At 48.9% G+C, this 26,618-nt stretch overlaps 1 protein-coding gene across 6 annotated transcripts in view; it reads right to left on the reverse strand.

The window, feature by feature from the left end:
• Positions 1-21,446, reverse strand: part of PAX5 (paired box 5) — a 227,387-nt gene extending 205,941 nt beyond the window's left edge. For 2 of the 6 annotated variants that reach the window (XM_006863118.1, XM_006863115.1), the window contains exons 1-3: positions 21,397-21,446; positions 8,242-8,407; positions 2,086-2,283 (exon numbers count right to left, since the gene is read on the reverse strand). In XM_006863118.1, coding sequence (XP_006863180.1) covers positions 2,086-2,283; positions 8,242-8,407; positions 21,397-21,442 — 410 coding nt within the window. In that variant the 5' untranslated portion in view covers positions 21,443-21,446. Of the gene's footprint in view, positions 1-2,085; positions 2,284-8,241; positions 8,408-14,175; positions 14,360-21,396 lie in introns of those variants that run through there. The other 4 variants (XM_006863119.1, XM_006863117.1, XM_006863116.1 and 1 more) reach the window with 3 other exon arrangements.
• Between the last annotated feature and the right edge of the window lie 5,172 nt (positions 21,447-26,618).

Below are 26,618 nucleotides of genomic sequence, written 5' to 3' on the forward strand. Positions count from 1 at the left end.
TCTTTATGGGAGCAGAAAGCCTCATCTTTCTCCCACGGAACAGCTGGTAGTTTCAAACTGCTGACCATGAGATTAGCAGCCCGATTCGTAACCACTGCGCTACCAGATATAACCTTACTTGCTAGAAATAAAGAGAACTTGAAGTACTTACTGATGATAAATTATACTTCAGTGTAAAGAAAACAAAAATCCTCACAACAGGATCAATAAATGACATCATAATAAACGGGAAAAAAAAAAGATTGAAGTTATCAAAGATTTAATTTTACTTGGATCCATAATCAATGCTTATGGAAACAGCAACCAAGAAATGAAATAGTATTGCACTTGGCAAATCTGCTGTAAAAGACCTCTTTCACATGTTAAAGCATAAAGATGTCAGTTTGAGGACTAAGATGTGTTTGACTTAAGCCATGGTATTTTCAATCACCTCACATGCATAATAAGCTGGACAATGAATAAGGAACACGGGACAAGAATTAATGCATTTAAATTATGGTGTTCCTGAGCAATATTGACTAAGAACAAAGAAATTTGTTTTGGAAGCAGTCTGACTGGATTATTCCTTAGAAGAGATGATGGCGAGACTTTGTCTCTGGTACTTTAGGCATGTTGTCAGGAAGGTCCAGACCCTGGAGAAGAACATCATGCTTGGTAAACTGGAGGGTCAGCGAAAAAGGGGAAGGTCTTTAGTGAGATGAACTGACACAGTGGCTGCAACAATGGGCTCAAACATAACAATTGTGAGGGTGGCACAGGACCAGGTATGATCCATAGAATCATGATGAGTTGGTAGTGACTAGACAGCACCTAACAAAAACAACCATACACAAGGGATTTACAGAGCACATTGGATTATGGAGCACCTCATAATCCAGATAAAGAACAGGAATGTTGCCCTTAAACCTACCACAACAGTTGTTACCTCCTCGGTAATACCATACAAACTCAGGCTGTCCAAACGGACATGCCAGAATCCCACATGGGCTAGGAGATCCTATCGATCGAAGAGTAACCATATGCCTGGTTCTCCTCTATCTTCTCAGCACCTTGCATTCTGTCAGGACTTTTGTAAAAGTTTGTTCAGAGAAGAAAAACAGGCAAATGGTTCATGAAATAGCAGGACTCAAAGTGTTAACGCATACAGGCACATGGTGATTCTGTCATTGCAAAAGGAAGACTGTCAGGGCTGGAAGGGCTCTCAGAGGCGTTCTCTGCCCATCCTCCTTCTGCCCTAGTCCCAGGCAAGGGAAGGCATGACCTTAAAGAAATAGGAACCATTTACATTTGCAGTCTGTTGGCTTCTCTTTTGTAAAGTTTAGAAAACAATCAGTTCAACTCAACTTCATTTGCATTAGAAAACGTTTTGAAATCTCCAAGCACTCCATTAATTGTATCCTGGATGAGATTGGGAGGAAAAGGATCCATTGTCATTGTGGATCCTAGTAAGATCCCAGGTCTGAAACCCAAGGTATTTCTCTGGTTCTTTCTTTCCATGGGTGAGACTCTTTACTCCAGAGCATTTTAATGCCCTGCATGTCACTTTGAGATCACAGATTCACATCAGCATCACCTCTGGCAGCTCTGGGCTCTCAGAGAGGAGAGTTTAGTTTGTGGCAGAACTGGGACAGGTACCAAATCTCCCAGTCCAAGTCAGGCCTCTGTCCCCCACACTCTCTGATTTACCCTCTGCCCAGACTGGAAGCAGGGATGTTTTTCCTGAGAACCTCCAGGTTAAACCAATGGGAAGACTTAGAGACTGGACTAGCAGAGCCAGTGATGTTTATAAAAGCCCCACACATGGAGTGAGGTGATGAAGGAAAATCACTCTGCATTCAGAAGAACTTCAAGCAGGCAAGGCCAGGGTGTTGGGACAGCTCCCTCTCCCAGGGCCACGGACCCCTGCCTACTTTGGAGGGAAGAAGGGAAACAGTGAACCCCAGAAGACCCTGTTAGTACCCTCCTATCGACAGCTCCTAAGGGGCCTTGGGGAAAGAACAAGACAGATGCTTCAGGGAAAGGACATACAGAGCTCCCAGGAACCCCCTCCCAGATCCCCAGCCCCAACAGGCAACAGCCCCTCACCTGTTGATGGAGCTGACGCTGGGCACTGTGTCATTGTCACACACCCGCTCTGCCAACAACCGGTCCCTGATCTCCCAGGCAAACATAGTGGGGTTTTGGCGTTTATACTCAGCAATTTTTTCCACCACTTTTGGGGTAGCAACCTTTGGTTTGGATCCTCCAATTACCCCAGGCTTGATGCTCCCCGTCTCATAATACCTAGGACCCAAGCAGAAAGAGGAACTTAGCCACAAGGAACCAGCAAAACAGATGTGGGGGAAGGGGGAAAATTACAGACCACTTTGTCCAGGAAACGCCCAACAGTGCACTGTCCTATACAGTAACTACTAGCCTGTGTGGTTTTCCAGCATTCGAAATGTGGCTAGTCTGAATTGAGATGTGCTGCAAATGTAAATTACACATCAGATTTTTTAAAACTTCATACAAAAAGCATTTCATTAATAATTTTTATATTGGTTATATGTTAAAATAATAATATTTTGAATATACAAGTTAAATATATATATATGTTATTGTTGTTGTTAAGTGCAGTCAAGTTGGTTCTGACTCAGTGACCATGTATAGGGTTTCCAAGGCTGTATTATCTTTATGAAAGCAGAAGGCTTCATCTTTTTCCAATGGAGTGGCTAGTGGGCTCAAACTACCAACCTGGTGGCTCACAGTCCAGTGCTTTTCGTACAGAGCCACCATATTGCCCATATATAACTATATATATATAGTTGTCTGTTGTTTAGTGCCGTGAAGTCGGTTCCTACTCATAGCAATACTGTATAGGGTTTCTGAGGCTTTAAATCTTCATGGGACAAGAAAGCCTAATCTTTCTTCCATGCAATGGCTGGTGGACTCAAACCATGGGCCTTGGGGTTCGCAGTCCAGTGCTTATTGTATGGAGTCACTGCGCTCCTCTATGTATATATCATTTAAATGAGGGTCACTTGTTTCTTAATTTTTGTAAGTTGTTGTTGTTAAGAGCCATAGAGTCAGTTCCAACCTGTATAGGGCTTCCAATGAACAACCGGTGAGTTTGAACCACTAACCTTGCGATTCAAACCAACCTTTCAGTCCAACACATTAACCCACAGTGCCACACCAGGACTTTTTATATGACTACTAGAAAATTCAAAATTCCTTACTGGGCTCACATTATGGTTCTATTGGACAGCACTGGTTAGGATGCTATGCATTAAACAAGATTCTATCACATTCTTCTACCATTTTACAGTTTATAAAAAACATTCAAATCATCTTTCCCATTTGATCCCCACCACCATTCTAACGTATATAAATGATTTGAAGAAATGAATAAATGAGTGAATAAATGAATACGCTCACATTTGCAGATGTAAAACTGAGATCCAGAGAGGTTAAACAGCTTGCCCAAGTCAGACAAGATCAAGTGGCCACGTCAGGACTGTGGCCAACCTCCTGAGCTAAAATATCCCCAGAAAGTTGTCCTGTACCTTTGAGTTACCAGCACTCCTACCTACTCATGCCAACAGATGAGTCTATAGTACATGAAACTGTCCCTTAAAATGCAACTTATTTTTCTTTAAGAGAAACAATAACCCGGGTGTAAAATTCAAAGGAGTGTTGGGTTCCAGAACTAACTGGAAATACGATACTAGTCAAAATCCAAGCAATCAAAAAAACAACCCCAAGTCGGAAGGCAGCTCTTCCAGCAGCTCTTCCTTCCCCTGAGGTAAATCGCTGTTTCTAAGGACATTTCCATGCTATCAGCTCTTCCTCGTTAACACAAATAGGATGTCAGGGTTTTACAGTAAAACCGAGACCAGGGAGAAGAGTGCCATGAAAGATCATTTCAGGGGAAAAATCATTTGACTCCTTTTCTGAACTGAACCTTCAGTGAATGTCTCTCTTAACATTTACAGAAGAATCCTTACCGTCAGCTTCAAAAGATATTCTTGCAATTAAAAAAAAAAAATTTTTTTTTTTAACCACAAAGACAGTTTTAGGAATGACTAGTCATTTTAAACCTAACAAGGGTCTAATAGGTAAGGAAAAGAAATGATTCTCCCTTGGGACTAGGGAAATGCTACTCAAGACCAATGACTGGTCACATTTAAAGAGATGCTAAATTTCTCAACGTTGGGTAAGTCTGGCTGGGGCCAAGTTAATGAATATTCTAGAAGCAAATGAAATAATTTGGGAGGAGTGATATGGAGGTGGAAATTGTATTCTTCATTGAGAAGGCAGTCGTTTCCAAATTCTGCTCATAAGGCAACATCCAATCTATTCTCTCTCTTTCTATATTTGCTAAAAAAGCATTCTTAGTCACAAATAGGTGTTTTAAAAACATTCAAGGAAACATTGTCTGCCAGAAGTCCAAATAAATTCCTAAATCAAGGTGAATACCAATCTCTGCAGCCTCCAATTATCTTTCAATTTTACAATTGTTGTTGTTGTTGTTGTTAAGTACCATGGAGTCGGTTCTGACTCATAGTGACCCTGCACAGGGTTTCCGAGGCTGCAAATCTTTACAGGAGCAGAAAGCCTCATCTGTCTCCTGCAGAACAGCTGGTAGTTTCGAACTGCTGACCTTGAGGTTACCAGCCCGATTCGCAAACTCTACGCTAGCAGAGCTCCTTAATCATTTTTTTACTATCAACACAATAACAGTGGGGCATTAGCAGTCAGCGGCCAAAGAAAAGAAGAGCAACTCCTGTGAATAATGACAGCCTGGGAAATCCCATAAGGCAGTTCTGCTCTGTCCTATAGGGTTCTCTATGAGTTGGAGTCGACTCCTCGCCACCCAAGTACTCAAATTGTACAAAGCTCTTTCCCCAAAGATCTTGATCCTCACACCAATCCCGAGAAGGCTAAGGGGCTTGCCCAACACCCTTCCGGAAGTTAGAATTAGCCCAGCTCTCAAACGTGGCTCTTCCTGCTCAAACAACCTGCTGCTTTGATTGCAAAATTTACAATAATAATATTGATGATGCCTTGCAACTGTAGGGGGCTTTATTGTTTAGCAGACATTTTCACACACATCTTTTCATTCCTTCTTTTACTCAATCAATAGTCACTGAGGGTCTGAAGGGGCAACACCCTCTCAGGGCTGGGGACACAGTCACACAGATGATTGGTGCTGGGTACCCAAAATTGTTATCTGAATGGGACTGTGATATTCATTCACACAGTAAGTGAAATGAAACCTCTCCACCACCATGGCTGGTGGGCAGTAGTGCTTAGGGCTCTCAGTCCATCCCATCTGAATAGGGTCAACAGTGGGAAGCTGTGCTGCTGACATGAGGGATCTCTGTGTCCTTTTGACTGACCCATAGGCCAAGCACTTAGAATGTAACTCTGAAACTTCCAAAACCACAACTTGAAGCTGTGTTAAGTCAAGGATTCAGACTTGATAGCCATTCTTTCATCTCAACAAAATAGCCATGCAGCCCTTTAGTTTATAGAAAAAAGATAAAGAGCAGCCCTCAACACAAAGTGTGGTTCAGTGCAAAGAGCATTAACTTGGGACTCAAGACACATGGGTGCTGGTCAGTGGTTCTGACACTAACTTGCTGTGTGACCTTAGCCAATTTACTCAGCCTCTCTGGGCCTCATTTACCTCATTTGTGTAATAGGGGGAGGATCTTTGCCCTGTCTGTCTTTCAGGGCTGTTGTAATGGCAAAAATACAGACTGGTTAAGAAAAGCTTTGAAAACATAAAATAAAGAGCACGTGTTTCAGACTAAAATCCTGAATATTTATTACTACTGTGTGACAAACCACCCAGTTCCAAATGGCTGAACCTCCCAACTAGGCTCCAGTGAAAGAAGACAACAGTAAGGCTTTCTGGGTGGATTTAACTTGGCCTCACACACCACGGAGCTGTGCCTCTCAGGCCCCTCCACAGCCTTGAGATCTGTAGCCTGAATGCCCGTAGTACTGGCAGATCGCCCATCTTTCTGAGATTGGGGGGGTCCCTGCCCGCCCCAGGGACTCTGCCTGCCCTGCCATGCAGCCCCTGGAAATCATAGCCACCACACACTACATGCTCTCTACAATCTGTCACCTCATACGCACACATCAAATTCTTCAGAGACAAAAAAAATAATAATAATAGAATCAGTGGCTAGGACAACCCCATTTCAGAAATTCCCAGTCACACTGTTTTAGGGCTGAACTTGTTTCTTAAAAGGCAGTTCTAATTAGAATGACATTTTGTCCACTGCGGTTCTTAGTTATGAAAATAATGAGCTATGAAATTCCAATTTATTGTTGACAACTTAAACGGCCAGGCACCGGAGCGGCGCACAACTTCCGATTGCCACTCCACCTAGTGACAAATCTATTCCGGGCAGTAGGAGCCCAGGGAGGCTTTGGGTTGAGTTTGGGAGGCTCTCTGTCCACTTCAGCCTCTTCGGGAGCTTTGGAAGACTCTGAGGCACCAGAACATGAAGAAAAATCCAGCATCTGGATGGTCCCTCAGAGAAGGGGTTCATGATCTTGCCCTGAGATGATTTCAAATAGCGAGCAAAATGTCGGCTCAGCAAAAACAAAGGAAGGGCCTTTTCTCTCTTTCTCTCTCTCTCTCCTCTCTCTCATCCTCGGTACAATGAAAAGACTTCACAAGAAGATATGGAAGACCCATTTGGCATTAGAAGTCTGAGGTGGAGACAACCTAAGATATTCTTTTCTCTCTTTCACTCTGCCTCTTGTTTCTTTCTGTCTCTCTTTCCCTTTCTACCTCTTAATCTCTTTCTGTTTCTGTCTCTTTTCTCAATCTTTTCTTTTTTTCCATTTCTCTTTTCTCTGTTTTCCTCCTATCTGTCTGTGTTGTATCTGTTCTCTCTGTATTCTAACAAGAACACCATGCTGAGTGCTAAACAGTAGAGGAGCTCCAGCCTTGACCTGCTCTGGGTAGAAGAATAAGGAATGAACACACGCTGCCAAACTCTTGACTCTAGAACTTCTACTCTTGGCCTCAGGTAAGGCTCCCAAGATTGTTAGGAACTGTTGCTCTCTTCACCTGAGACAAGCCCTTCAATTATAACAGATGAAAGGAAGAGAGCAAGCAGAAAGCACCATTGACACATTTCAAAATAGTTGTTTTCTATTCAAGCTTCTTCTCTCAAGCCAAGACAAAGGTTGCTTTCTGACCCAGGGAGAGAGACACTGAGAATTTACATAAATGATGGCTAAACCTGAGACTGCTCCTGGCTTCCAGGGAGACATATAACAACAACACACACCTGAAAACAAACCTGTAGCTTTGTTTGGGGGATTTGTCAAGACAAGGTCTGGGGGCCAAAGTCCTTTAAGTGGCTCATCCATAAACCTTGGCCACTTTGTCTCTCAGTTTGTTTCTTTATCTCAAAACATGCTTCCCTGAATTGTCCTGAGGATCTACAGAGAAAAATAGCAGGAGCGCTAAAAGGCTGTACAGCCCTCTGGGAGGATTGTCATGGTGAGTATTTTGCTTGCAGCAAATCACCGGGTCAAGTGGCAACTTTCAAATGTCAGATTTGAGAGTTAGTGGGGTTTTTTTGTTAGGTTTTGATTTTATTTGTTTTTTTTTCTCCTGCTCTCTAATTTAATATAAAGCCTGTCACCACAAAGGAAACAGATCAGAGGAAAATACTGTAGTCAAGTACTAGCCACCAGGATCAGCTCTGGACTGCGAACCATGAGGTTGGAAGTTGAAACCCACCAACCACTCCTCAAAAACCCTATATAGGGTTGGTATGAGTCAGAATAGGCTCAATGGCTCTTAACAACACTAATACGAACCCAAATTGAAAAATGATGGTTGGCTGATGACAATGGAATGAATGTGCTTTTGAAAATACATTGATTGAATTATTTTATAAGTCATGGATTTTCCATTAACCCTGTTCAAGTCCTAAGTAGGGGAAACTTCCTAACACCTCTTACTCTTGGGTTATTGAGAATACATAATTCACCAGTTTCTGATCGAGTCACCCCATTCCATACATCACTTGAGACAGGGGTTTCCTGAGGGTACTTTGAGTTCAATGTCCCCAAAAGGACTCCGCAAACTCTGAAGTGCTGTGTTTGTGAAGCGAAGTGCCACTCTGTGTCTCCCTATGACACTGGCACATTGGGCAGCTGCCGGGTCTTGTTTGAGGTCTTTATTTGAAAAATCAAGAGAAGCCTGGGGGCTCCTGCCTTTACCTGCCAAGAATTTTGCTGACACAACCATGGCTGACCCGAAGCTGCCTGGAGATGTCACAGGGCCTGACTCCTTGATGAGCAAGTTCCACTATCCTCTGGCGGACTACATCCGGGAGTGGCCTTCCATTCACAAAAACCCCCCCAAGCTGATTCACTCCTCCATGTCCTAAAATAGATCAGAAACAAAAGGCAAGGGGGAAAAAAAGAATGGTTAGAACCAGTCACAAACAGACAACATCACTGGAGCACCCAGAACCCCGCTAAACAGCAATGGCAGGCAGGCTGGATAGACCGGGCCTGGAGTCGGATGGTGCAAGCTACACCAGCACTCGGATTGTTTTTTAAAATTCATCTTGGCTTTGGTCCATCTTCAGTCAGTCAACTAAGCCACTTAGAGCAAGCATCCCCTTACTAGATTTCCTTTAGTTATTAGCATTTTCCTTGTCATTTCTGGTGTTCTATTCTAACAATGGACTGCATGAAGATCCTTGCCTATAACTAAAGGGACACAATGTATTGCATGATGCTGAACTCTAACTAAGATCCTAGGAAGAAGCTATATTTTTAAATACACCAAATTTTAAAAAGAAACAAAAAATGAAACTCTTTTCCTTTTAACAAGTGTCTTGACAAGTGAAAAGGGCTACTCCAATCTACCTATGTTCTGGGGCAGAAAAAAATTTTTTTTTAATCACCAAACTGATTCAGTGGTTAAAAATTCTTTTTTTTTTTTAGTATCTCTGGAGTACAGAGACAAAACTCTAACTACTGCTTTGATCACAACTCATCTTTTGAGAAGGTGAGGCTGATGTACAAACTTAACCACTGTACTCCCACAGCTCACAAAAGAAATGGGTCAGTAGATCTTCCACTCGATGCACATTCTACTCCACTGCATCAGGATTTGATACAAAGAAGTTCTCCCTGGAATTTTGGCATGTTTTGTAATTGATAAGCAGCTTTAAGTTGGTTTAAGGGGAAATAAAGAAGCAAGGAAGGCTCCTGAGCAGCAGATTCTACAAGGGTTCTGGGTTGGATTTTAAGTAAAAGATATTTCAAAAAGTGTCTTCTCCACACAATACATTCCCTTCCCTTCTATCAAGGTTCATCTCGAGGAAAATGGGGACCCAAGGAAGTGAAGAAACAAACCAGTCAACAGAGTGATCCAGTGTACCAACATCATTGACCTTGTAACTGTTAATCAGTCACCAACTGACACTGCTAAGAACTGGAGCCAAAAGTCAAGTTCGTGTATTTACCGATGCTGCTGGCAGTTCTGAGGCCAAGGTAGGGGAACACCTCCTCCTAAACTGGGACTTGGCTGGGACTGACTATACAAAGACAGTCAAGGCATTTTAGAAGTTGCATATACATACACACCCCAAGTTCGAACATAAAATAACCACCCAACAAGTATCCACTTCATGAGCAACATCTGAAATAGAGGGATCCCAAACACTCATAACATAACCTAGTGCCTAAAAACTGTCAAAGCAATTCATTGAAGTTTCTGATGGAAGTCAGTTTGAATATTTCTCCAAATTTCCAAGCTCAGACTTATTTCAAGGAAAAATACAATTTTACAGATCACTGCAATACTTCGCTCCAATTCTAGACTAAATGTCTGTCTGATTTTCAAAATGAGCTTTAATCAGTTTAGCTTGCTCTAAAATACACCAGACATAAGAAAAAGGAAAACCTCCCAAATTGAATTTTGCAGGTAGGGATGCAATTGCAAAGTTCATCTGAAACAGAACTCCTACAGTCAATCATGTCAAGGACCTTCAGAAAGCTTTGTTCTGAGAACGCCTAATGAGAAGGGGTTACACAGCTCTTTCCAGAACAGTATAGATTTGAGCTGAAGAAAGTAAATTTAAAATTGGTAAAAAGTCATCCCGGAAGACAAAGGGCAGGGAAAGGAAGCTAAAAGCACCCAGCACTAAAGTGACCCAGGTGTGTGTCTAGGCACTGTGGTCCATCTGCTAAAGCCTATTTTATCACCATTTACAAGTGATACTTTCTTCCCAAACACAACAGCAACCTTTAGAGCACTTAAATTCTAAGAGCAATCTAGCAGGACATTTTTAAGCTTTGGGAACCATTTTGGATCATGAAAAATCCCTAGGGGTTCCCCTTCTAGAACTTGATGACTCTAGATGACAACAAACCCCCAAATAACATTTTCCCACAAAGGCTAGATTTTCCCACCAAGGCTAGACTGGCAATGCCTTTTTCCAGAGTCGAATTCACATGTTCACAAGCTGACACCAGATCCACGATCAACTTGGCTCTCTCTGCTTCAGTCAGAGTCCTACCCAGTAGAGCTCTTCTGAGGGTGATGAGGAGGCGTGTGAAGGTCATGTTGCTCTCTTAACGCTGAGACTGCAAAGAAGTAAAGCTCAAAGCCTGAGAGAGGGAAGACAGTGGTGGGTTCTACCCATCACAAAGAGGAAAAGAGACTAAAGGGGATGCAAAGGGATGCGTGAAGAGTGGAAAATGTAGGCACTAAATAAGCAGGACAGCATAGGGAGAGAATGCCTCGAAGGAAAGCCTCAGGTGAGGAAGGCAGAGGAGGAGAAAGCTTGCTAAGGTGCATAGTGAGACACTGAAGAAAAGATGGAGGAATCTAGTAAGGGGGACAAGGGACTTCTGTGGTAGAGGACCTTTGTTTTCTGGAGCCCTGGCTCAGCCTGGCATCTCCTTAGAAGACCCACATCCCAGACTCTACTTACTGTGGACTCCAGCTGAGTAAAGGAGGAATATGGGAGGGGTATAGGAGGCACAAAGACTCCCGCTTCACTTTTCAGAGGCAGTAAAATTTACAGAGAGGCTGACACAGAGACAGATAAAAACAAATCAAAGCAAAGACCAAGGAACAGACACACAGATCCCACGGAACCCCAACCCCATCCCCAGTCCCACAGGGCAGACCAGCAGGATTTGACAGAGAAGGGGAGAAAGGTTGAACTGCAGCTGCCCCTAGGGCCTTTCTGGCAGAGGTTGGCTTCCACAGATGCTCCTCAGGCCCTGATCAGGGCATGCTGCCCACCCAGTTGCTCTGCCCACACCCCAAAGCCTATGGCTGGGCATAGGGTCTTGGGGGAGAGTCTCTGCTGACTCAGCTGAAGATTGAACTCCAGGATCAGAAGGAGCACTGAAATTCCTCCTAGATAAACCAGCAAGAAAAAATGAAGAGGCACATAGACATGCAAACAGGAACACAGAAAAAGGACAGAGATAAAATCTCCCTTAATGGACTCTCTAGTGGACAGACAAGTGATGATGCATGTGGACAGTCAGGTTGTGGATGCAGATATGGTTGGACCAGAGACAGTCTTGTATATATATGTGTGCCCACCCAGACAATCCATTGCCCGTCTCTGAAATCTGAGATCCTCCCCCATTCCATTCCAGGAATTCTCAAAGCCTTGTTTTTTGTTGTTTTGTTTTTATGCATCCATCAGAATGCTTCAGCTTTGCACTTGTGAACTTTCTGTCAATCTTTTTGTCTCTCTGATCTCAATATCTTAACTCTGTAAAATGGGTGTAGTTTAGGGTATAGATTAGGGGATTCTTAGATAGGAGACTGGCTACAAAAAGGCTTTATGACTGGTCATAATACCTAAGGAAGGGGAGCATCTGGGGTGGGGGACAGGAGGCCAGTGTGCTGATGAGAATAATAAGCCTGGAATAAGGGCTGGGGGCAGGGAAACCGAGCAGTCTATTTCCTAGCAGTGCCTGCCCCTCCCCCCACACCACTTCCCCACAGAAACTGGCAGGAGGATGGGAGGGGTGGGGGCGAGGGGAACTGACCAGAGCCAGAGAAAGAACATGAGGAGTGAGACTTGGTCTGATCCCCTACTATCCCAAAGATCTCCCAGGATCTATTGAAATGTGATTGAGATTATCAGCAAGTGGGAACTCCAGAAAGGGCCTACATTGCAAGCAGACAACGCTGGGCGTCAGAACCAAGGGCACTTCCAAAAGAGCAAAGGGGTTGCACCAGCTCAGAAAGCTAAGTTGGCTGGGGCCCAGCCCCCACTGTGCTGCCAGGGAGATTGAAAACGGGAGGAGGGAGCACTACCCTGGGAAGAGGGCAGATGAAGGCCGGGACAAGGAGGGACAGAGACGCAGGCAATAGCGGTTGACTAACCCGCACTTGGAAAGAGCTGCCTACTCCACGCTGATGCACAGCTGGGAGACCACTGGGTTTGAAACTATCATCCTAAGGGCAGGGGCACGACCTCTGGGCGCCAGGGCTCTGCGCAGAAGGTGGCAATGAGGGCCCACGGATTCCCGGCTTCGAGGAGAGAAACGCAAGGGCCGGCCCTCCCCAAATGACTCTCCAGTAGCTCTCTGGCTGAGTCAAGGGTTTTCTCGTCTCAGAGTATTGCTCCAACTCGATTGTTTTGGGACTCTGTCTACGAGATCAGACCCTCCCCGGAGAGGAGCTCAAGTCCGCGGAGATGAGAGAAGGTTGCTGCGGGCGCTGGGGGTCACTAAAAACTGGAAACCGTTTTGGCACAGGCCCTAAATGGTAAGGAATCGTTGGGGCTGGGACCAGAGCAAGCAGCTTCTCCACCCAAATCTCCTCACAGCTTTGGTGGGTTACTTCAGATTCTGGAAATTGACACAAAGGAAAACTGGCCAGCCCTGAGCAGTCTTCACCAGCCTTCCCCTGACTACCGGGTCTTTCAGCCCTCTCCGCTCAAACTGACACGCTCGCCCCGGGGAAGCTCGCCTTCTCTCCAGCCGGGTCTCTACTGTCTTTGTTAAATAGGGGACCCGGGTTGGGGAAGCTGGATTCCAGGCAGTCTGAAGGGAACCTGGCAAGGAGACCGCCCGCAGCCCAGCGGCAACTAGCTGACCTGCAGCTCGCAGGGACCTAAGCAGGGCACCCGGCTGGATGCCGCCAAAGCCTGGCGCCTTGCTCCAGCCGGGCTCTACAGCACTTAGAAGGGAAACGCGATTCGTTCTGCTTGGAATTTCCTTGAAATCTCCGAATCTAATCCGGCGTTAACTCACCGTGAGAGGAGCGCGCATCTCACAGGAGACTCTGCTAATGGGTAAACTGGCAGAATCGCCGTGGGTCAAATAGTCAGAAAGGCCTCGCCCGCGCACGGAATGACCCTTCCCGTCTCCTACACTCTCCGGGTCTTTCAGAAGGTGGGACGCCTGTATTGTGATTAATTGGCTTCTATTTTTCTTTTCTTTTTTTCCTTATCATTTTTAAATTGTTTATTTTAATGGGAGAAGCCATCAAGAAATGGGCGTCCTAAAGAGAAGATCCCAGTGGGATCTATAAGGATCTCTATAGGAACTGGACGGCTCCTAAGCAGACGCTCAATTCCTGGACCAATACTTCGTTAATTTTTCAAATCCCCCTCCTCAATTCCAGGACGCCTTCGGAGCCCCGGACCCGGTGTGCTCGCTTAAGCTCTCAACCTCTTCCTTAACACATTTTTTTTTTTTTTTTTTAACGCAGCAGACCCTGGTCCAGGCCCTATCTTCCCTCTAAGCCCAGTCTAGATCAACCCGGCAGCTGAAAAACGACGCTATCGGAGTTAGGGTGTGAGGCTGTTTGAGACTCAGATTGACCTCTGCCTACAACTTCCTGCCCTCCAACTGGTCCATCCCGAATCCCTCTCGAGGTCCAAGTCCGGAGACTCTGGGTGCTCTGGGATGTTACGGCTGGAGCCCCCAGAAGGCAGCAGCTCCCTGCGTTGCCGCAGGCGGGATTCCTGATGCCAGGTTCTCCGACCCGGGCGGCCAGGCATGTTGTTCCACATCCCTGCCTGGGAGCACTTTGTAAAGTTGTCTGCATGGCCACAGAGATCCTGAGTTTTCCCTGGCCTGAGTACCTGGCCCGCGCTCCGGCACCCCCAACCCAATCCCTGCCGGAGAGTGAGAGAAACGAGCTCGCCGCCTACTTACTATGCATGGATGCAAACGGGTCGTGCTTACAGTGTATTTCCATCGGGGCGCTCCAGACTGCAAACCGGCCCACGCCGCCGCCTCCCGGCGCCAAGGGGCTGCCCAGGGCGGCTAGAAAGCCGCGTCGCCAGGCCGGGCACTGTGCGAGCTGGTTTTAGAAAACACTGCTGTCGCTTCTGGACCGCTCTCAGAGCTGCCCTGCCGGAGATCGCCAAGAGCTGCGCCGAGAGCTGCGCCGAGAGGCGGGAAATCGCGCTCGTGCTGTCCGGTTGGAAGCCGGCGACTAACTCCCGCTGGTTTCACTCCCCGGTTGACTCAGGCGGAGGCTCCGGGCCCGGTCCGGAACAGCAGTGGCCAAATCACCCGCGGCTTCGGGGACATAACGTAGGGGCCCGTCTCCCAGACGGCTAGAAGCCTAGGACTCTGGTCGGGGTGTCTTGGAGGGGGCCCTCAGGGGGCAACAAGGCCGGGGAATGCCAGGCTCGTCTCTCGGCCTCGCTGCCTCTAGGGTCGCTCCTGGATCCTTCGGTCTCCACGGGATTCTCTCTCTCTTTGCTTCTCTGAGTCTCTGGAGCTTGGACTTGCCCCTTCAGCTTCTCTACACCAGCTTTCCGACGTCTCAGACGAAGTTGCCAAGAACTTCCTCCTTGGCGGCGCTGGGGCCCTGGTGGGTTTAGAGACGCTTCCGCCACTGACGCTGAGGGCGAGCCTCCGAAGTACTCAGGAACCAGCAGCTCTCACACCCCGGGACCCGCTCCCTTCAAAGTTCCCGCGGTCCCCGCTGTTCCCCCATCGCTGGGACCCGGAACAGGGACAACAGTGACGGACGGACTCCTCCTCTCTTCGGTATCTACCTCACACCTACCAACTCTTCGAACCCCGCTGCCCTCTCTCAGGGGTCTTTCAGCTGTCTTTTCCGGGACGGCCGCCGCGCCTGCCCCACGCGCGGAGGGAGGGAACGAGGCAGTAGAAGAGGGTCCCCACCACCAAAGCCGCCGGGACTGCCGGGGCCGGGACTGAAATGGAATAGCTGGCGGCTTTGACTACCCGTGCTGCTGTTGCTGCCGCCGGCGCTAAGCCTTCCGCCTGCTCGGCGCTCACAGTGCGCCACCGCGCCGCCCCGGAGCCGCTTTCAGGACCCGCTGCGTGTGGACAGCGCCGCCCGGGGCTCAGCCTCCCTCCGGGCGGGGGCGGGGCGGGAGCTAGCCTGCCAATCACGCACCATAAAGCCAATCATAACGGCGGCAACCGGCCTCGGCACAAGACACCGCCCTATTGGCTGAACAACCCACGGGCTCCGCCTGATTAGCCGATACCTGGGCAATGGGAGAGAATAGAGGGCGGAGCCCAGGCGGCGGCGCCACGTTCATTGACAAACGCGCGGGCGAAGGCCTAGAAGAGCGCAGAGGGGGGGCAAGAGCAAGCTTCGGGTCCACGCAGCGCCAGTAGACTTCCGTGACCGGTCCCGCCCGACAGGCTTCCTCTCCTATTCGTTGTAACCCTAGGACGCCCTGAAGGACTCGGGGCCCGCAAAGATAGTGGTGGAGGGAAATGGTCTACAGAAAAAAATTTAAAGTATGCAGAAGGAAGACCTGGAACTTAGTAGAGAAACGGATTTCAATCTAGACTCCATCAGACTCGTGATGTACTCAAACTGTACACTTATCTTTACGTTTTAAACCTCAGTTTCCTCCTCTGTAAAATGGGCAGAGTTAAATTACTCTTGAATGAAAGTTCCTTCCAACGGAAGCATTTCCTAATAGTATCAAGTGCCTGGTTAGCCGCCACCACCCCTCCTCGCCCATCCCCTTCTCTCATTCTTTACGCAGGACCCTCAATTCTTCTCCAACAGAAGGCAGAGACGTTGGGGAAATGGGTATCTTACACTCCTTTAAAGTTAGAACCAGAATCCTCCTGGGGAAAGGAGCCATCTGAGACTTTGGACCAGGTAGCCCAAGCGCCGGGCCATAGACCGCTTTTCAGCAGCATGCCCCAACCTGCCAGACGCTTGGGAGCAGATGATGAGCTCAGTGGGAGACTTCTGTCAGCAGGAGCAATTCTGCTTGAGGCCCAGTGGTGTCCAGAGCTGAAGAGGGTCCCTGAAGCGGGTAGGCGGGTGTATTCTGTTTGCAAGGGTCTATAGTGGCGGCACTGGCACGCTATGATGCCGCAGCTTCCAGCTCTTGTAAGAACCCGACCTTTCTTCTCGGCTCAAGAAGTTTCTGTCGCTTTCCAGACAAAACAGGTGGATTTCTAGCCGAATTCTCCCAGCCCAGAAGGGCAGGGTCTTCATTCAAGAGTCTGTTTCTCCCGAATGTTAGGCCTTAGGACCACAATCAAAGAAACTGGACCTTTAAAAGAAAGCATATGACAGTCTTTCCCCAATCCAGGCAACCATAGTTCTGTGAAGCCACGGTCGACCCTGCCCCAGCAGTTCGTGGGAGTGATCCGGAGACCCACCATTTCAAATTAAAAAACGATGATCCTCCAATATTAAAAATAAATCCATCAAAGCAAGGGCTTTGAGATGCTCACTCCAGACTGGGATTCTAAGGACCAAATGCAGGCTGACCCTGGCTCCCGTGTAGTCTTCCAGCTTTAGTGTCTGTTTCGGTCGTCTCTGCAGTTCCCTTCTCCTACCCTGCTCCCGCTTTTCACATCTCTGTACCTTGGGACCCTGTCCCAGCTGCCCTGTCCCAGCTGCCTCAGATGGGTAGAAAAGTTTCCTGCTCTGACACTCGCCCCCACCGCCTCCTGGGCACAGCTGCGAAAAGGACCCTAGGCAGGCCTCTGGGAGGCTGCGGCATGCACAGGGGTGGGGTGATAGTGTTATCTCTCCTTTGTCTGGAACCAGGCTTGTCCAGACTTTCGTCCCTCCCTCACAGCGTTTCAGAGCTGGAATATCGTGAATGAGGGAGGGAATGCGATCAGTTAGCGTTCCCTAGTTCACTATGCTTTCGTTGGCACTGGGTGGGTCCCAAGTGACTGGAACTCAGAGCCCCATACCACACTTGGGACTGGGGGCTTTACTTCCCATTGGTGAGGGGAGGCTGACTGTAGGGACTCTCTGAGGGACACAGCTTGTGACACCCTTATCCCTGTTGTTAGAGTTTGGGCCTACAAACCTAGATTCTAGATTTTCGAGATAAAAAGGGCCCTTAGGCTACGCTTTTCTGTATTTTACAGAATTGGTACCCGAGGCTCAGAGTTGGACTGCGACGTGTCCAAGGTCACACAACAGGTCCAGATTAAAGACTGTGATCCGGAACTGATTTACAAGAAGTGTCTCTATACACCCACTACTAGATGGCTGGGCATTTATGTGTGCTGCCAGGGTTCCATCGCCTTGGGGGGGGGTATAGAATTCAGCAGGTGCATGTCCAAATATGCCTGTTTTCTTTGCAAATACCTGTGCTTTTCAGACAGATCCTCCAGGGATGGAATTTCAGATTTTGCCAGCCATAGTATCTCAAATTCCCTGTTCCACATAGTAGGTAGGCTTCCGGAACCAAAGCCTCCCTCGGACCTCCAACTTGGGGCGGCCTCGATGGTAGTAGCCACGTGGCTTCCACAGGGCCAGTCTAACCTGTGCGCAGAAAACAGCCCTCTCCCTCACCACCGGAGGCGCCGCCGGCAAAGGGAGTTTAGGACACATATGCTGCGCACCCATCCTGGTGTCCCCTAGGTGGAGGATATGCATCGCCGTGTGAAATGGTAGATCTCTGCAAACTTCCAACCCCTAAGTGACAGAGACCAGACCTGAAATCGTAGCCACTTAGTTAAGCTTTGTTTTTAGTGCTGTCGAGTCAATTCCGACTCATAACCACCTTGTATAGGCTTTCCAAGGAGCGACTGGTTAAGTTGGAACCTCCTACCTTGTCCTTTAAAGGGAACTTGCGGCCCTGTGCTTTATCCCACAGCGCCTTACTGGCCACGAAACGCCAACACAGAGAGGTTAAGGTCTAACCAGAGACTTAACAGCTATTTAATGGCGGAACTGGACTTCCGAGCCTCTATCCCGCGCTGAAAGCAGTCAAACCTAACTATGCGTCTGGTGGTTTCATTCCTGACCTGCACCGAGAATCGCCTCTGGGGTAGGCACTGGGGAGAAACAATGGGGAAAAGGAAACCATGGGGAAAGAAACTCAGTTTAGTCCAATCGCCTTTAAAAGGTTTGTGATTGAAAGAAAACCTACCGAAAGCCGTAAAACCTACCAAGAGCGTCCACCTAGGTCTTGAGCCAGAGATCCCGCTTCTCTCAGGACACACCTCCTCTCTCCCCACCCCATTCCTCTCAGATCCCCTTTCCTCCTACCCCTCTCCCTCCCGCAGCCCCACCCCTCACCCCAGCGCACAGAGGTACCGCCGGATTGTGCTCTGTGGGCCTGAGATCAACTGCGGAAACCCAAGTCCAGCCCATTGTCCTGTTCTTGCTTCTGGCAAAGTGAGGCCTACGACTGGGGGTGGGGGTGGGGGGTAAGTTACTCTGACCCGCTGCTCAGTTCGGAAGCGGTCAGAGAAATCACAGACATCGCTGTTCTAAACCAATGTGTCCTCTCTGGCCCTCAAAAAAAAATCCTAGAAGGAAAACAGCTGACTCTAGGTTCCATCGCTAGTCCCGGCAAAACCGATTCCGGATTCCGGATCAAGAGCTGCCAAAACCTGAAAGTGGGTGCGGGAAAGGGGAAGGACCTTTGTTATCATCGCCATGGGGCGCTGGGATCACCTGTCACCTCTCCCAGAGATGTCAGGACAGCAGCCTTAGGACCTAAACTTTGAGATGTGACCTCCCTTAGCTGGGTGAGAAGAAAGTCCATGAGGAAGGGATTATTATCATTATCCACTCACTCCAGAGCTGGAAGCCTGGAATTCCAATGCACAATTGGAAAGCAGAGTGTATCCAGGAGGCTGGTTTGGTAGCAGATTTGCTCCAATGGGGGGTGGGGGGGAGTTGAGGCGGGAGATGTATTGTCTATCTCCCTCTCAGCAGTAAGGAGAAATTGTCTTCCAGTCCCACTCCATCCGCCTCTCCTGCTTTATGATCTCAGATGAGTCCCTGCCCCTCTGGACCTCAGTTTTCCTTTCTCCTTACACTAGGAGAACAATTCTGTGAGATGCTCCCATCTTCGGTTTAGAACTAGATCATACTCCATTGTACAGATGAGGAAACTGAGGTCCGAGGGAACAAATGGACAAGCAATTCTGAAGGAAAGAAAGGGAAGCCTAATGGACCGTGAAAGAACTTGGATAGTCCTTTGAACGCCTGCCTCCTCCATCTCCCAGCCCGCTTCTCTTTCTGCTGCAGGGGTCCTGACCTGTGCAGTGTGGCAGAAGTACAGTCACCTGCATTGTCAGCCTTTTCCCGACCTGCCCCAACCACCAGTGGGTGAGGAGGGGGCGTGGTTCTCCAGATTTTCTACTTTTGCCAGCTTTGGACTCCCCCCTCTGCCCCACCTAGGCCCGCCGCGTGGAGGAATGAAATGCTTTATTGATTAAACGATTATTCAGGCTATTGAACTAATCAAAGGGCCCATCGACCGCCGTGAATTACATTCTTTGTAGACAGCTCTTCCGAAGAAGCCGGCGCAAACTCCCGCACCTGGACACTCACAAGCCTCGGTCCTATTCCCAACACATACACAACCCTTAGATCTGGGCACGGGTGCCTCCAAGAGTCCATCCTACTGAGATACCCGCAGCCTAGGGAAGGAAGGGCCAGCTGGGAAGTAAGGATAAAGTCTAAAGTCAAGGAGTTTCTCCCAGACTCCCTCCAGTGTTCAGGGAATCATTTGGCCTTCTCTTACTCTTCCGTCTTCTGCCTGTTGAATCTCTGCCCCCACCTCTCTATAGACACTAATTCGGAAATACATGTATACCCAGGGGTCTGAGTTTACCCTTTTTGATCTTTGACCTATATTCTGGGTTTGGGGGAAGCTGAGGGCTCAAAAATCAAATAGGGAAAAATAATGCTAGAGGACAGAGGGGCTTTCCATGGTGTCCTGTGTGTTTGTATGTAGGAGCACTTGGCCTGATGAGTGAAGGATGTCTCCCAGACCAAGTTAGTGCCTCAGGACAAACAGAGGCCTTCTGTATGTAGCATGCCACCAACCACCTCCTGTCAAACATAAACACACTCTGCTACCCACTGCCTGGGCCTGTGGGAGGCACACACCAGGCCCTGTGCCAGGAAGGTGAGTGTGCATACAGGCCCCGGAACACAGTGGCCAGGCTAGGCACACCTACACCTACCTGTGCCCTCCTCCATTGGAGCAGCACTCACAAGATAAAACTTAATCATACAATGCCAGAGGCACACACACTCCAGTGCTAGAGGCCTGTCTGGGTGAAGGCAAAGGCAGGCTGGGGAACCCTACAAGTGTTATGACTAGTCAGTTAGGCTGCCTGGTCACCTACCAGGGTTGTGCCTGTCACAGGAGACCCTTTCATACAAACGGTAGACTTGACAGTGCCCACTAAGAGAAGTTGTACACACCACACACTGAGGGGTTGAATACACGCAGCCACCCCTGCTTCCGTATTTAACAGACTAGCACCTGGGCCTAAAAGGCAGTCCCCACAGGCCCCAAACCCATCTCTGTGCTCAGAGGTAGGAACTTGGTATGCATTGGCATGTACACATTGGATGGCTTTTTCACCTCCAAAATCACTCAGGACATGTGTTATAAGTAGACACAGACAGTTAAAGGAGTAGATGCACAGTCAAACACAGCTCCAAAGGATGTATGCACCATGCATGGTCACATGTTGGATATTCAAAAGAACATATATCAAACGCCAACAGATAAACACACAAGAGTATAAAGATATGCACATACACACTAACTCCTGGACACATACGTTCAGGCAGTTTATAACACATGTAATACATATACAAGGGTACACACATTGCCACTCACACACATACTGAGCCCCTGAGGTAAACACACAGACCCAAACAAACTTGCAGACCCCCAGGTAGACATCTACATAAACATTCAGAAATATTAAAACAGAGACAAACTGGCAGACAATTGGACTGATGCAGAAACTTGCTAATACACTGGCAGAAAGATGATACAAACCCGTTCCATAGGCAGGCATACAGACCATCCCTGAGAAAATACGGCGTGACCCCTCCTCCCCCAGGGCCAACCAGCGTGGGGACCAGCGCTTGGCTGTGCTCGGAAATTAGCCCGCCTGAAGCCGGTATCGCGGTCCTACCTGTCCTGCCGGTCCGAGGAGTCGGATAATTTTTCTCTAAATCCATTTTGATTTTTCAGGACTTGGTGGAATGGAGAGGGAAAAAAGTTTCCACTTTTTTGTGCCCCCCCCCTTTTTTTTTTTTGGTGCCAGGGGCCGCTCGCAGGTCGGAATAATTCAAGCCTTCCGCTCCCCCGCCGAGCTGGGGTAGCTGATCACTGAGCTGAAACTAAACGTTTTAGGTGGAAAAAAAGCGTCCGAAGGCACCGTGAAATGATTAAGGAACTAAAGAGCTTCTCGCCATGTGAGATCATGTCCTGTTCTCGCCAACATCACAAGATGTCCCTAGACGCGCCGCGCCCCCAGAATGCTGCCCCACACCGCCGACCTCGCGCGGGGAAAGAGCGTTCGCTCTGCGCCGCAAGGCCTGCTCAGCGGGTCGGGCCGGGCAGACCCGGCCGGACCGAAGCAATGCGGGAGGTCCGGGAAGCAGCAGAGCTGCAGCCTCGCCACCCCCGACTTTTATAGGGGGTTGGGGGGGAGGGAAGGAAGGCTTCAAACTGCGCGGAGAGCCAGCCAGCGCGCCTAAGGGAAGGGGCAAAAGGGAGCCTAGCCTGTGTCTGGGCCCCACAGCCGTACCCTCTACTAGACCTGCGTCTTGGGGTCGCCGCCCTACACGCGGCGCAAGAGGCCAATGACCCCTCCACGTGCAAAACTAATTGCATAGGCGGGTGCAGGCCAGGGTTTTGTTTTTTAAAGAAATTAACCATTCTGCCAAGCAGGTACTTTTGAAGGTGGTGCAAAGGCGAGCAGAGTCACTAGGCATAGTGGGGGCGTTCCAAAATCCTCAAATTCACCCCTAGGGCGGCGCCCGCCCCTAGGGTTCCCAGCCACCCCACCCCCTTCCCAATTAGGAACTCCAATACTACTGCCCGGACCTGAATCCTGGGCAGCGTCAGATCCCTAAAGCCCCCAGGTCCCTCTCAATCTCCTGGTCCCAGAGACCCTCCCCACCCCGCGTTCCATTCTGGCCTGGGGCATGGAGGTTAAGCTATGAAATGCTGAAGATAAAACCCGGACCTCTGCTTTGGAATACCCAGGCAGAGCAGAACCATCTCAGAAGGTCCTGGGGAGAGGCGGGAGCCCCAGACATCTTACCCTGGCCCATAACTGGAATCCCTCTGCCCCTGGGCCCGGAGAAGCAGAGAAGTCCCCGAGCCCCAGGGCTTGATTCCAGAGAGGAAAACAGCCCAAGAGGGACCCAGCAGAGGTGTGGCATGTTCAGCTCCTCTTTATGGCCCAGACTCAGGGTTTCCTTCCCCTCCCTAGTCCCGAGTCCTGTTGCTCCGCGGGGCCACTAGAAGCCCGTGGGGCCCTCGCTGAAGAGTGACCACTGGGACAAGGTTCTCCAGGGCGGGGGAGCACTCCGCAGGAGGACACTTGGTCAGCCGGACAATGGCAGTTTCGGAGAATGAATCGTCCCAGGCGAGAGTGTTGTTTGTTTTTTAGAGGGGGTGGTCACGAGGCTGGGCCACAACCTAGGGGGAAGAGCCCAGAGCTCGAGGGAAGGGGGGTGGGGGGGACGGCAAGAACCGGACATCGCGCATCCACTGAGCAGATTTCGCCACAATCGGAAGCGTGGCTGTGGATTCCCCGGCAACCCCCCCACCAAGTGGTCTGTTCAGTCCCCTTATGCCTGCAGCCTGCAGGTCCCGATTCCAGCTCGGACGATTTGATTTCTGGCCACCTCGGAGCGCTTGGCTCTTTCCCTCCGCAGCCGGACCCCAGTCCCGGCTTCCCGCCTTCGCGCCCTGCCGGCGCAGTGAGGCAGTACCGGGAGGAGCGGCCTGTCGCCGCCTGGAGATCAAAAGCCCTCCCGGAATTGACATTTCACCCCTGGCTGGGGGTGGGAGTTGTTTGGGGCTTTTTTTCCATGTTGAGGGTTTGTTTTGGTTTTGCTGGGTTTCTGTGCGTTTTCTTTTCATTACCTATGAGAGAGTCTTGTTTCGGCGTGTTTTGCATGTTGTTATTTTCTTGTTTTTAGTTTTTGTTTTGTTTTGTTTTGTGTGGATATGATTTTAGCCAGTTTTGCTCTGTGCGTCTTGGTCTTTGGGGTATGTTTTATTTTGTTTTGTGTGTTTTCGTTTTATGTATTTTGTCCTTGTAGGTTCTCTTTTTCTGGGGCATTTTGAAAGACTTTTTCTTGTGCGCCGTGTTTGTGTTTTGATTTTATATTATTAAGTGGGTTTCGCGTGCGTGTGTGTAACTTAAGGTGAATGTTGTGTTTGTGTTTTGTTTTCTTCTATTTGGGTTTTGTTTTATGGTTTGTGCGTTTGTATGGGGATTATGGTTTATGCTTACATGTTTTAGTTTTAGTTTGGGGGTTTGTGGTATGCTTTGGTGAGTTTGTCGTGTACGTTTTGGCTTTGTGAGACTTTTCGATTAGAGAGGGGACACCGGCCGCTTCTCTGGTCCTGCCCTCGCCCCGAAAGGGCAAAGAATCAGGCCAAGTGGCACGAATGGTGGGTTCGTTGAGTTCTTAAATATCCCCGTCTCCCAGCGCCGCCGCGCCGCTCTGTGTACATTCGGGGTGTACTCGAAACAAACATTCGTTCTCGAGGGAGCGCGCGCTCCAATTCGCAGTCCCACGGGGCCCGAGGTACCAAAGCCGGGGTCAGAATTTGCAGAGCCACCCCGCCCGCCGGCATACCCATTTCCTAGTCCTCTGTCAGCCTGTGGATCTGTCTCCTCTTGCGCTCTTCAGGCCTCCCCAATTTCCGCAGTGTTGGGCGGAGCAGACAGCGAACTACTTTGGAGGACGCGGAATGGAAGTGGAGGCCCTACAGAGGATCCAGCTAAAGAAAGGCGCAAAGAGTCTAGGCACAGAGTCAGAGTCCGGACCCTGGGAAAATTCTCGCATCTTCTTTGCTCGCAGTCCTAGGATCTCAGAACCCCCAAATCCGCTCAGCTTTCGGTTTGGAGAGCCTGCCCTAGTTTGTCTTCGTAGACTCACAGCCATCCACGCCCAAACACACCGACAAAGTGCGAGAGAGCAAGAGCTAGCGAGCCCGCGCTTCTGTAACCGTGGCCTGCGGTGTGCCGGAACCCGAACTGGCAAGCAAGGGGAAGCCAAACTGTAGTGACCGGAAACGTTACGAGAAAAGAGCAAGACATTCTTTCTATCCATACTGTGGGGACTTCTCCAATCTCGACACTTCTGGGCTTGTTTAATGCCACACCAGGGGGGAAAGGAGAGACAATTTAGAGATTTAGCGAGGTAGAGAAGCATGCTGGCTCACCCGGCAAGGAAATGCAGGTCGAATGTATACAGAACAAAATATGGAAAGGGCAGGGCAAGGCTGAGAGAGACAAGGCAGACTGAAGGCCCAGACTGTAGGCCAGCTAGTGCTGAAGCTCCTCCGGGCTCCTGCGAGCTATGGCATTATGTGAGAAGGAGAAAGCAAAACCGGGGACAGAGAATGACAGGAAAATAAAAGAAACGCAGAAGGGGTTGGCCTAGGCACGCTGCGAGCTTCTCCCCAGCACAGACACAGTAGTCAAAGGGGAGGGGGAGAGGCCGACGGCGGGAGGCGAGAGGCCAAGGTCGAGCTCTTCTCCTCCAGGAAGCACCCGGGGCCTCCAGAACCCGCGGGGCTGGGCCGAGGGTTTAGTTTGGCCCACCTCCCAATGAGTCTGGAATCTAGCAAGGATTGGGCCATGGGGGTTCGGGGATGGGCCTCCCTTTCCGCGAGGGAGGACTGACTCTGATATTGGGGTTCCGGGTCGCAGACAGCGTTGAGAGTGGGTGGGAGCCGATGTCCAGGCGGAAGGCGAAGAAGAGGCTCCGCCCTAAATCCCGGGGACCACTTCTGGAAGTCGCCAGGCGGGAGCTGGAATAGCAGGATTCTGGTCCGCGCAGAGCGCACGTGGCCCGAACCCTCCGCAGGCGGTGTCCCTAATGCCCAGCCCCTCCCTGCTTCATTTATCCGGCATGGATAGTGTCAAGGTTGAGGGTGGACGCCGAGTTGCGGCGAGCAAGACCCTCTCGGTAAAGCTCGGGGCTTGTTCAGGAGCACGACCCGGGTGGATAGGGACGCCTGTCGATTGGCAACTCCCGAGGCGCAAAGTGTAAAAAGCGCGGAGCCAGTCATCGCTGCCAGTTTTCAGGTGGCTCTCGGGTCGGGAAGTGATTGAGGATCGGTTTGGGTTAAAGCACCCAGTTCTGTTGTCAGTGGGGTCCTTGGTGCCTAAAAGGCTTCGATCTCTGACGGCTGGCTTGCTGGGACTCCATATGCCAGCGACTCGCCATTCTAGGGTAGCTCTGGAAACACGAAGGGCTGGTTCAGGGAACCTGGTGCTCAGGGTGGCTTTTTACTGCTGCTGTTTTGTTTTACTGCTTTTCTTGCTTTCATTTAAAATGTTATTGAAAGAAGCCTGAAAGAGCACGAACCTGGGTCGTTTGGTTCATTTGAACTTAAATCTAGCAACAATTCAATTCAGTTCCACTACTGGTGGACAGCGCACAGGTACACAGGGCGGACTTCAAGTGTATGCCGTATACATATGCACAGATACACGATTTGAAGACAACTCTTGGAGAATTTTGAGATAAAATTCACTCTCCTGAAATTTTCATACGTTTATAATATATGAATATGGAAAACAAACAGTTGTGTTTAAAATTTGCCAACACATCTACCTAAGAATCCAAAATGGAGCATTGAAAAGATTCATGGGCACTTTTGATTGTTTAACCTTGAGAGCAAGTGTGAATCAGTTACTTTATTTTTATATTTCCTTTTAAATTTAACAATGTCATGATTTTTAAGCAATAAAACCCTATTTAGCTAAAGAACGTTTACAGTACGATGTTTTCTATCATTATTTATAGGATACACTACTAGCTCTTCTCACTCCTTTTTCCACCATATTATTTCTTGTGAAATGTGAGCTTTAAATATTCATGCCCTAGCCCAGAATTATATTTACTTTGTGTGTTTTAAACTAACATTTTAATATAATATCATATGATTTCACAAAGTAATGGAACATAAAGGAGCTTAAATCACAGCGATTTTGAGTATAAAAAGTGCCCAGGTTAAAGGACTCTTCATTTTGGAATAGATCACAATGTAAAATGCAAGTGATGCCCAGCTCTAAGTAGTTTTTTGCTTACTTCATTCTGCATTTTTCTGTAACAACTTAAGAACTGTGGTGGAGGATCACAACAGGATTGGAACACT

This window comes from Chrysochloris asiatica, unplaced genomic scaffold, assembly GCF_000296735.1.
Source record: "Chrysochloris asiatica unplaced genomic scaffold, ChrAsi1.0 scaffold00053, whole genome shotgun sequence".
NCBI lineage: Eukaryota > Metazoa > Chordata > Mammalia > Afrosoricida > Chrysochloridae > Chrysochloris > Chrysochloris asiatica.